The sequence below is a fragment of the Heterodontus francisci genome, chromosome 6 (genome assembly GCF_036365525.1).
Source record: "Heterodontus francisci isolate sHetFra1 chromosome 6, sHetFra1.hap1, whole genome shotgun sequence".
Taxonomy (NCBI): Eukaryota; Metazoa; Chordata; class Chondrichthyes; order Heterodontiformes; family Heterodontidae; genus Heterodontus; species Heterodontus francisci.
Genome location: NC_090376.1, coordinates 46,482,473 through 46,494,767, shown reverse-complemented (window position 1 = coordinate 46,494,767; position 12,295 = coordinate 46,482,473). Strand labels below are relative to the sequence as shown.

General features: G+C 40.0%; 1 protein-coding gene across 1 annotated transcript in view; it reads right to left on the bottom strand.

The window, feature by feature from the left end:
* Positions 1 to 12,295, bottom strand: part of atp8a2 (ATPase phospholipid transporting 8A2) — a 709,260-nt gene that overhangs the window by 542,871 nt on the left and 154,094 nt on the right. The window contains exon 5 of the mRNA XM_068032841.1: positions 6,373 to 6,418. Coding sequence (XP_067888942.1) covers positions 6,373 to 6,418 — 46 coding nt within the window. The remainder of the gene's footprint in view (positions 1 to 6,372; positions 6,419 to 12,295) is intronic.

The window sequence follows — 12,295 nt, the reverse complement described above, 5'->3', positions numbered from 1 at the left end:
GTGGTGGGTAAGGTTTTTGAAACAATAATTAGGGAGAAAAAATCAACAGGCACTGGAGAGGTTTGAGTTAATTAAGGAGAGCCAGCACAGATTTGTAAAAGGCAAATTGCTCTTGACTAATATAATTGAATTTTTTGATGAAGTAAGAAAGGTTGATGAAGGGAATCTTTTTTATTCGTTTGGGGATGTGGGTATCGCTGGCTAGGACAGCATTTATTGCCCATCCCTAATTGCCCCCGAGAAGGTGATGGTGAGCTGCCTCCTCGAACCACTACAGACCTTGGGGTGTAGGTACACCAAAAGTACTGTTAGGAAGGGACTTCTAGGATTATGACCCAGTGACAGTGAAGGAACAACGATACAGTTCCAAGTCAGGATGGCGTGTGGCTTGGAGGGGAACTTTCAGATGGTGGTGTTCCCATGCATCTGCTGTTCTTGTCCTTCTAGGTGGTAGAGGTCATGGGTTTTTAAAGGTGCTGTCAAAGGAGTCTTGGTGAGTTGCTGCAGTGTATCTTGTAGATGGTACACATTGCTGCCACTCTGCGCGGTAGTGGAGGGAGTGAATGTTGAAGGTGGTGGATGTTGTCTCTATGGACTTTAAGAAAGTGTTTGACAAGGTACCGCATAAAAGGCTAGCTAAAAAAAAAGAGGCTCATGAAATAGCAGGGTCAGTGCCCAGTTGGATAAAAAAATTGCTTAAGAACAGAAAACAGTGAGTCATGGCAAATGGTTGTTTTTCAGACTGGAGGATGGTAGACAGTGGTGTTCCACAAGGGTCAGTGCCCACTGCTTTTTTGATATATATAAATGACTTGGATATTAGAATACAAAGTAAAATTTCAAAATTTGCCAATGATACTAAAATTGGAGGTAAGGCAGAAAGTGAAGCTGATACCAATAGACTGCAACAGGACAGACAGGCCAGTAAAATGGGCAGACAAGTGGTAGATGGAATTTAATACAGAGATATTCGGGGTGATGCATTTTGGGAGAAGGGATAGGGAGAGGCAATACAGACTAAATGACACAGTTCTAAAGCATGTACAGGGATAGAGGGACCTGGGGGTTTGTGTGCATAGATCTTTGAAGGTGGCAGCACATACTGAGAGAGTAATTAGCAAAATATGGAATAGTAAGAGTCCGAAAACGCTGGTGGGAGTAGTTTATAGGCCCCCTAACAGTAGTTATACCTTTGGACTGAGTATTCAACAAGAAATTATTGGAGCTTGCAACAAAGGTAATATAATAATTGTGGGGTCTTTAATCTTCACATAGACTGGACCAATCAAATTGGCAAGGGCGGTCTAGAAGATGAATTCACAGAATGTTTTCGTGACAGTTATCTGGAGCAAAACATTGTGGAACCAACTAGGGATAGAGTTATTTTAGGTCTAGTATTGTGTCGTGTGACAGGGTTAATTAGTAATCTCATAGTAAAAAATCTGTTGGGAAATAATGATCATAATACAATTGAATTCCATGTGAAGTTTGAAAGCAACATACTCCAATCACAAACCAGAATCTTAAACTTAAAGCCAATTACATCAGTATGAGGAGAGAGCTGGCTGTGGTTTATTTGGGTAAGTAGACATAAAGGTATGGCAGTAAATAAACAGTGGGAAACATTTAAAGAAACAATTCAAAAGGTTCAATAAAAATACAATCCACTGAAAAATAAAAACTCAGCAAGAAAGGTCCATCTCTGGTTTACGCAGGAAGTTTAGGATAGCATTAGATTAAAAGAAGAGGCTTATAATCTTGCGAAGAATAGTAACAAGTTTGAGGAACGGGAATGTTTTAGAAATCAGCAAAGGGCCACCAAAAAGTTGACAGAAAGGGAAAAAAATACAAAAGTAAACTAGCTAAGAATATTAAAACAGATTGCAAGAGCTTTTACAAGTCTATAAAAAGGAAGAGTGTAGCTAAAGTAAATGTTACGCTTTTAAGCAGGGACAGGAGAAAGTATTATGGGGAATGAGGAAATGGCAGACATATTCAACAAATATTTTGTGTGTTCTTCACAATAGATGACACAGGTTGCATAAGAAAAATGCAGGGTAACCTAGGGGCTCAAAAGAGTGAGGAAATTAAGGTAATTAATATCAGTAGAGAAAAAGTATTGGAGAAACTTAAGGGACTAAAATACGACAAAACTCTAGGACTTGATGGCCTACATCCTAGGATTCTAAAAGAGGAAGCTACGGAGATAGAGGATGCGCTTATAATTTTCCAAAATTGCCTGGATTCGAGAACGGTCCTAGCAGATTAGAAGTTAGCAAATGTAACACTGCTATTCAAGAAAGGAGAGAGAGAGAAAACAGGAAAGTTTAGGTCAGTTAGCCTGGTATCAGTCATGGGAAAGTGCTGGAATCTATTCAGGAAGTCGTAACAATGCACTTAGAAATCATAGTATAATCAGGCAAAGTTATCATGGCTTTATGAAAGGGAAATCATGTTTGACACAATTATTAGAGATTTTCGTGGCTGTAAATAGTAGAATAGATAAAGGGGAACCAGTAGATGTTGTATACCTAGATTTCCAAAAGGCATTTGATAAGGTGCCACACAAAAGATTAATATGCAAGATAAGGGCTCATGGAGTTGGAAGTAGCATATTAACATGGATAGAAGATTGGCTAATAGACAGGAAGCGAATAGGCATAAATGAGGCATTTTCAAGTTGACAGACTGTGACTAGGAGTGTCGCAAGGAGCAGTACTGGGGCCTCAGCTATTTACAATCTATATTAATGACTTGGAAAAAGAGTGTAATGTATCGAAGTTTGTTGATACAAAGGTAGGTGGAAATGCAAGCTGTGAGGAGGACACAGAGAGGCTGCAAAGAGGTATAGACAGGGCTAAGCGAGTGGGGAACAAGGTGGCAGATGAAGTATAACATGGGGAAGTGAAAGGTTATTCACTTTTATCATAAGAACAGAAGAGCGGAATTTTTTTTTTTAAAAAGGTGTGAAACTTGTAAATGTTGGTATTGAGAGAGACTTGGGTGTGCTTGTACAAGGAACACAAAAAGTTAGCATGCAGGTACAGCAAGCAATTAGGAAAGCAAATGGCATGTTGGCCTTTATTGCAAGGGGATTGGAGTACAGGAATAAAGAAATCTTCCTACAACTGTACAGGGCTTTGGTGAGACCACTCCTGGAATACTGCATGTAGATTTGGTCTCCATATTTAAGGAAGGATATACTTACATCGGAGGCAGTACAGCAAAGGTTCACTAGATTGGTCCCTGTGATGAGAGGGTTGTCCTATTACGAGAGGCTGAGTAAATTGGATCTATACTCTCTGGAGTTTAGAAGAATGAGAGGTCATCACATTGAAACATAAGATTCTGAAGGGGCTTGACAGGGTAGACACTGTGAGGTTGTTTCTGCTGGCTGGGGAATCCAAAACACAGGGGCAGAGTCTCAGGATAAGGGCACAATCATTTAGGACTGAGATGAGGAGACATTTCTTCAGTCGTGAATCTTTGGAATTCTCTACTCCAGAGGGTAGTGGATGCTCCATCGTTGAACATGGACTGCAGCGGTTCAAGAAGGCAGCTCACCACCACCTTCTCAAGGGCAATTAGGGATGGGCAATAAATGCTGGCCTAGCAAGCGACGCCCACATCCCTTGAACCAATAAAAAATAAATATTTAAAGCTGGGATAGACAGATGTTTGGCCTCTCAGGGAATTGAGGGTTATGGGGAGCGGCCAGGAAAGCGGAGTTGAAGCCCAAGAAAAGCCATGATCATATTGAATGGCGGGGCAGGTTCGTGTGGTCTACCCCTGCTCCTATTTCTTATATTCTTATCTTGGGCTTCATAAATAGAGGGTTGCAGTACAATAGCAGGGAAGTTATGCTGAACCTTTCTGGTTAGGCCCAACTAAAGTATTGCATCCAGTTCTGGTCACCACATTTTTGGAAGGTGATTGTGGAAGGATGGCCTTGAGACGATGCTCAGGAGATTGACCAGAATGGTTACAGGGATGAGGGATTTTAGCCACAAGGTTCAGTTGGAGAAGCTGTGTTTGTTCTCCTTGGAGCGAAGGAGATTTGATAGAGGTGTACAAGATTATATACAGAGAGCCGGCATGGACTCAATGGGCCAAATGACCTCCTTCTGTGCCATAATAATTCTTCAAATCTATTTACCTGACCTATTAAAGTCAGTGGGAGGAACAGCAGGGAGCTATTTTTTTCCATCGAAGTTTGTTTTTATGCTCTGCATTATTAATGTCCATGTTTGCTATCCATTTTTTAGTTATTGATATGCTTAAGCCATCTGCAAATTATAAATCAAGTTGGCTTAATGGTTCTAAACACAGGTGTAACATAATGACTTGCTCTGTAATGTACATTTTGGGCCTCATTCATACTCGAAATGCAATTTATTTTGTTCAAATGTGGCAATAAATCACATTTTACTTTGATGTTTAATGTCATTTTATTATGCTCTGAAATAGTGTAGCTTCAATAAAATGTTAAAACTATTTTGTGAAGTTTCTACTGTCTAGCATAATTATTTGAAAGTGCTTTGTGAAACTGTACATCATCTTTGACTACAATCGCCTTTGTTGTTTGGATCTGTATCCATGGAAAACAAAAAAGTCTAACTCCAGAGAGCATTTTTATACTTGATCATAGTGGCAACATCAGCTCAAATACAACACACAACATTCAATACAAACTATCTAAATCAAGAGTGCTGCATCTGTGCTGGAAACAGTCAGACTTACCTGAGGTGTTTATTTCATGTCAGCATCGGTTGAGATGCACGCTAAAATAACCTGGCAGATTATAATTACTGTACAAACAAAACAACTTCATTCCACTTGCTTCACCTTCTTGCACCACATTCTTTTCTTTTGTCAGATATGTTCCTTTTTTAAAAATACAGTTTTGGACATAGATGGTGTTGGCAAGACTGCAATTTTGCTTTCAGAAGTTGGTGATAGGCCTTCAATTTTTTTTGAAACAACTGGTGGTTTCCACGAGCATCAAGAGTTAATCACATAGTGAGGGACTAGAGGGCTGAAAGATATTAATCAGTCAGCTGGCTTTTTATGACAATATGGTCATCAGCCCACAAATAATCAGATTTCTTCAATTCAATTTCACTAGTTGCCACAGAAGGAATTCAACTTTTAGTTGTTTGTGAAATGAATTTTGACCCATACTCTGCTATAACCGTTTTAACAAAAAAATCACTGGAATAATGTATCAACTTAGGTTTGTGAGGTGCCATCTTTTAGTTGGAACATTGGGGCAAAGCCCTTCTTCCATCGATATGTTTCGGTGGTTCTAGTTGAACCTATTATGCCCATAGCATTACTTGAAGGAGGGATGGGAATTCTCTGGTGTCCTTGCAAATAATCATCCCACAACCACCATCAATAAAAAAAACAGATTAACTGGTCATTCATCTCATTACTGCTCATGGGAGGTTATTGTGCATTAATAGCCACTGAATTCTCCTACACAATAATAGCAAATGCACTTGAAAGCCATTAGTTGAATGTGAAGCACTTTGGGGCATTGACAGATATAAAAAGGTGCTATATAAATGCAAGTGCATTCTTTTGTCCACACATGCAGAAAAAAACAAGTGGCTGCAGGTTATTGTAGTACTGAGCATGCCCAATTTAACCAGGCCATCTCAGGTAATCCACTCACCAGTTAATCCCATATCCTGCACCTAGATTATGACACTGATTTTTATTATTAAGGCAAATGGTAAAATTTGCAGTGAGCAGAGACTCTCTTACCAGATACTGCAGTCACTTCTATTCTCCAATTAGTACTTGAGTACTCTAATTACAAGTCTACCTAGATAATACTCCCATGACACCAGCCGCTACTGGACAACTTATTTTTAGTTCAACATATAATTTTGGCCAATGAACTACACTCATAGATGATTTGTGTCCCACAGATAATAGCAACTTTTAACAGTTACTGAAGGAGTATTTTATTATAACATTATTTCATCAGATTGCATACTTCAGAAAGTGGGGCAGTGTTAGATGAAGTACTGTAATCTTCATACAGACTTCAGTACTGTTACAAACCTTAAAATATATTTCAAACAGTAAATACCATTGAATAAATTGCAAGTGCTTTCACATTTCATCATTAGACTGGATGCTTTGCAGCAGGAATCCCTGGATTACAAGCAAGAAATCCCTGGTGAATATATGCTCATCTCCATTATCATCGAGATTGGATTCAATTTGACAACAGTGATTTCTTATGATCTGTAATACCCATTAGATTTCCATGGGGTTTGCACACTTTGTTCTTACTCACATAATTTACTTAAGACACAGAACCGCTCAAAATATTCTAATCCTCACTTCTCAGGCACTCACCTCTGGTTTTCTTCTTGTTGACATTATTATCAGCTTTATGTCTTTTCTGTTACAAAACAAAACAAATAGAATTCAAATACTTTGAAAACAATATATCCCTTGCACTGTTTTGAGACAAAGATTGCTCCTGTTAAATAAATAATATCTTACTAGTTTTGTAGATATGCTTCAAGGTCATGATTTTTCAAAATGACTTATTGTGCCATTAGCGTAGGCACTGCAACGGTGTCCAACACTGTAGACAAGTGAACTGGTTCCCAAACTACAGCCTAAAATACTTAAGAATTATGGCAAAAGGCTATCAAATACATATGTAACATGATAATTGGAACACAGAATCAATCACATAAATCTGATTTTATACACCAGCTTACTCCCTCTGCCAACATTTTAGAATCTATTAATTGCCTTTTCGTGAAACTATTTTGCATTTTGCACTCTGGGCTCCACCTCCCCTTTCTTCAGTCAGTCCTTTAAAGGGATTCTGAACAAGAACTAGCTGTCTTTTGCTCTCTTAGATCCTGGATAATTACTATGCAACTCCAATATTTCTATTTTATAATATAGATACATAAAACATTGTTTCTTTAGGTGAGATGAATGTTACTATCAACAAGGCATGCATCATTAATTACGAATGCATTTATACATATTTTTGAAATGGCAAAGATAGAAAATGTGACCACATGCACACTAATGCACATAGGGTCATGACATATATAGACTATGACCAAATCATGTGGCATGAACTTTGCTAATAGCTGGCAAGTCAAAAACACAAGTGCAGACAACCCTAGGTTTTAGACAATGTTTTTGTTTGCAATGGGAGTGCACGGAAACCTCACTATAGATTGTAGTTGCACTAATGAAATGTTATTCTGACAAAATATGAATTGCCTATGAATTAGACTTTGGTGCAGACAAAAATATGTTCATGAATAAATTAAAGAACGTGCAATATAAAGATTGTAAGTGGTAGCTGAAGAGCTCAAACCAGTCAACATCTCAACATAAAATCTACAAATGTAACAGGCACACTCAATAGGAGGGGCAACGCTACTTTTTCTGCTAGCTGGTGTGCTCATTTTGATGATGTCAATCTCAATTTTCCAGTTTCTCTCGTTTAAGTCTCCCTCTGACTTTTAAACCACATATGCCAGCTGAATATGAGCACAAACGTATGCTGTCAGTTTGCAATAATGTCAAAACACTTCACACATAATTCAGTAGAAGGCTCTCACATCAATTTCCTAGAGCTAACAACATGTGGTATACATTTAGTATATACATGTGGTATATAATGGATAACTGATGAAATCCTCATGTTCAAAGCTGGAATATAAATCCTCTAACTTACATGCTACTTTTAATGGCCAAGATTGTGGGGTTTCTCTTTTTCAGAGGAACTATTCCACTGAATATACAAACTAACAGTCAATGGCTTACAGTCAATGTACATCAGTAGAGTTGTACAGAGGTAGTAATAGAACATAAAAATATTTAGGAACAGAAAAAAAAATTGATGTAACAAGCCTATCCCTTTATGATAGATCTCAATCCCACCTATATAATATTACCTGTTTCTTTGGTATGTGATATGTAATATTCACAGGACAAGTAATATCCAAAGGATGCGTGGGTTTTTATTATAACTTAGAGTTGAACATATATAAACAGCTACTGCAGAAGTACATCTACACACATCTCACTCCATCAGGCTACACCCACAACTCCCTGGTCATGTACGATGCGACATCACATCCTCTGATTATCTTTCACTTACAGCCACTTACTAATTCTGGTCCTGCTTGCCTGTCATACGATGCCTTCAACTTGCCTTGTTTGGAAAGAAGTACATCCTTTCCTGTGGAAAACTTAAATAGATGACGACTGGACAGGGTATTTCTTACCTACCTTCCAAACATCTACTCTGTCCGATGGAGTAGTTCGGAGGTGTAGAATTGCAACCTTGAGATCTTGTTCGTCTGCCTACACTTCAAAATTAGCAATTTGATGGTGGGCACCATGCACTCAGGCATAGCATTGGACTTTGGATAATACGGCGACGATGTCACATGATGGACTCCCTAACTGGCTCACATGTCTTGGAATGTTCTTCCTGCATATTGCGGCCCATTAACGGAGATAATTTCTTCTGGCACACCAAATAGGCTGAACGGATTACTGAACATATCAGCAACCACTGCACTTGACGTATCTCGTCGCCATCTGATGTCCAGATACTTACAGAAATAATCCGTAACAAGGAGGAAATCACCACCTGGAATGTGAAATAAACCTGTGCCAGTATTCGCCAATGGATGTGAAGGCGTTTCGTGCGGAATCAAGGCTTCCTTCTGTTGAATTGGCTGACTACTTTGACATGCCTCGCAGGATTTCACCACCGCCACAACATCACTGTTGATTCCTGGCCAGTAGATTGTCTCGCTGGCAAGGCGTCTGGTATGTTCTATTCTTAAATGTCCTTGATGCAGCTGGGTTAAAATATCAGAACGCAGAGCTTCAGATATCAGGACCTGTTTCCCTTTGAAAATCACCCCGTGATATACCGAGCCTGTCTCGATATGACCAGAAACAGCGTAGACATTTGGTTATTTCCTGTATGGTGTCAGGCCATCTTTCCACAATCACTTCCACAACAATGATAGGGTAGAATCACGTGCCATCTCATCTCTCAGTTGCACGCATTTGTGGTGTCCGAAACTCACGAGATCGATCTTCAAGACATCTTCAATCTCAGTATCCACACCATGGACATGCAAATCTAGCGAGAAATCGGCATCTTTATTCGGGTTAGGCAACCTGCTCAGGGTGTCCAATGTGACCATTTTGCTGCCTGGTTTATACTGGACAGCACAATTGTAGCTCTGGACATTCACGAAAAGCCTCTGCAACTGCAGAGGAGCAATCTGAAGCAGTTTTTACTCTCTGTAGAGAGCTGCAGCTTGCAGTACCAGCAGGTGCCACAATCAGCCTTTTACTTTGTACTGGACCTCCAGTGGCGCTGTTGTGCTCTTCCCGCTCTTCAGTTTCGCCCATAAAGCAAAAACCCAGGAAAATTAATACCATAATGGTTGTAACTATTTCTTTTCTAAGTTTTCAACACACTGCCAGATTAGTTGAAAGCTCTGATCCCCTAGCAATTTGCCTGTTGCACTCACAGAGTTTCAAAGCCTCCTGGGGTCTTGTCTGCATGTCTGCAGTCCTAGGTTGCTGCATTGTTATGGGGTCTTCTGCCAGTTGCACTAGTGCAGGATCTTCAGCCACTCCAGGTAAGCAATTAGCTGTTCTTTGTTCTCTCTTGTTGTGTTTCAGAAAAAAATAAACCTTGCCATGATGTAATATTTGGTGTTCTTCAAAAAAAAACATTTCCACCGTATAATATTATCTGTTCCTTTGGTATGTGAACTGTTGTAATATTCACAGGACTACAAGTAATATACTAAGAATATGTGGGTTTTTATTATAACTTAAACTGGAACATATATACACAGCTACTGCAGGAGCACATCTACACATATCTCACTTTGTCGGGCTACACCCACAACTCCCTGGTCATGTATGACTCAACATCACTTCCTCCGGTGTCCTTTCACTTACAGATTCTTAAAGTGCTCCCAGAACAACCTACACTTCTCATCATATTTCTCAATTCCTTCATAACTCCATAACCCTACTGATTGCCTTTTGAGCTCTGATAATATTTGCTTCAATAGTAATCCTGGTAACTTATTCCGCAAGTGATTTATCCTGGGCAGAAAAATTCTGCTCAACTTCCCTACCTTCCTAATGTTTAATGTGCATCTTGATATTTGATCCTTTCAACAATGAACAAATGCAAGATTTGACAACAAAACTATGAAGTTTTTTATTCAGGATTTAGTAAAATTCAATAAAGAACCTATTAACTCTCAGAATTATAGGCTGAAATTTTACACCGCTCCAGCGGGTTGGAGGTGGCGTGGGGGCAGCATAAAATTGAGCGGCAGGCTACGGGAGGCCGACCCGCCCTGCTTCCAGACAGGTTTATGGCGTTGGGCGAGGGTGGAAAACAGCCCACTCACCCAAGGCCCTTAAGTGGCCACTTAACTGCCACTTAAGGGCCCTCGCCCGCCTCCAGGGGTACTTTACCCGTGGCAATCAGCTGTGCTGGGGACGTGAAAGGCCACCCAGCGATAGCTGCCGGTCTTTCCGCGCCCCGGTGGGGGAGGGGGCGTGGCAGTCGGCCCGATTGAGGGCCGCCCCTGCCTCCCAACCCACCCCTGGGACCCAAGATACACCCCCTCCCCCAAACCACTCCAACCTCACCAGGGAAGGACCAATCCCCCGGTCAGGCATGCCCCTAATTACCTTCCCTCCTCGATCCATGGCGTCGGCTGAGTTTCAGTCCCAGCAGTGGCCACCACTCCCGGTGATGCTGCTGGGACTAACAGCTGCCAGCCCGCTGATTGGCCAGTAGCTCATTGAGGTGGGACCTCCTCCCTCAGGCGGTTGGAAGTCCCGCCTCGGGACAATTAAAGCCTGGGGACCCGTAAAATACGGGACGGATCCCCGGGCTAGGCGGAAGCAGGTTCACCACCGACATTCACGTCGGAGTCCGGCTCCCGTCCATCCACCGTAAAATTCCGGCCAGAAGGTCTGTTAAGATTTTAGGTTTGGTAATTTGCTTTAACAGGCACACCCATGTGATGTACAAAACTTTCGTTTCTATCCTTATTAAATCAAACATGAACAAATTGTTCAGAGCCAATACTTCTGGCAAGCTGCTACACATCATTGCCACAGCTCCAACTGCAGGCCACGTTCATAGAAACTCAATTCTGCACTCATTTTGACAGGTCAAAACGCTTCATACAACTCTGATTTTTTTTTCTATAAAGTGCATGTTTTCTAAACTGGCAAACAAGTCATCATGTGTGAACTGGGAAAAAATAAGGACTAAAACAATTCAATGAAACATCAGATAGTGCATTAAAAGCATAAATGCAGTGAATCAATGTCTGGATAAATATTCCTTTTAACCATTCCTATTAGAAAATCCTCTAATTCTCATGTATTGCACTTGACCACATCTTCACTAAATCTACTGTGCATAATGGGTACTGACATTCAAAGTCTCAACTGCAAATACCTCATTTTTAAAACAATGATGGAATAAATAAAATTAGAAAATGTATTACTCTTTATTGAAAGTATTTTGAATGTTCTGCTGAGCAAACGTATTTCGCAATTGATATTTCAATGGGAAAAAAATCTCAACGTAGGTCCCCATTATCTTAGAAGTCTATCCAACTGTTTTCCTCACCTGATATGTTGGTTCCTCAACCCTTTCACCACACCACCACCACAATGAGGATGGGACACAAAAATTGGACACAGGTTACTGGTTATAGTAAAATTCACCAAAATTCATGGTCAACTACATCTTCCACTAATTGTTTTATATTAGCCTATTTACGGTTCAGCACACTTTGGCATGTTAGTGGCATTACAGTAGTTGCTGAGAAATTATTTACATTGTGGATATATCATAGGTTAGATTGTTCAACATATGAAGTTTTCAAAGTTCAAACAATCTTCACAGAATTATTATGGGATTTCAGAAAAAACAGGAACAGTGAAAAACGGAATATTTAAACTAAAAGTAGTGGTCTCCTATGCATCCGCACACCAGCGTATTATTACAAGCTGAATAAATATTCTCACAAAAAATGCAATGACACCAGGAAATACACAAAAACAAGTAACCAAAATTTCAAATAAAAAATGTTAGAAATAGTTAAAACAACTATAAAACAATGTCTTCTGTGGAGTCACTGTACTCGGCTATTTTTATTTTATGCTGTCATTGGCAAAATCCACCATTTCCATTTATATCCACTGTAAAAGCAGAGCACATGTC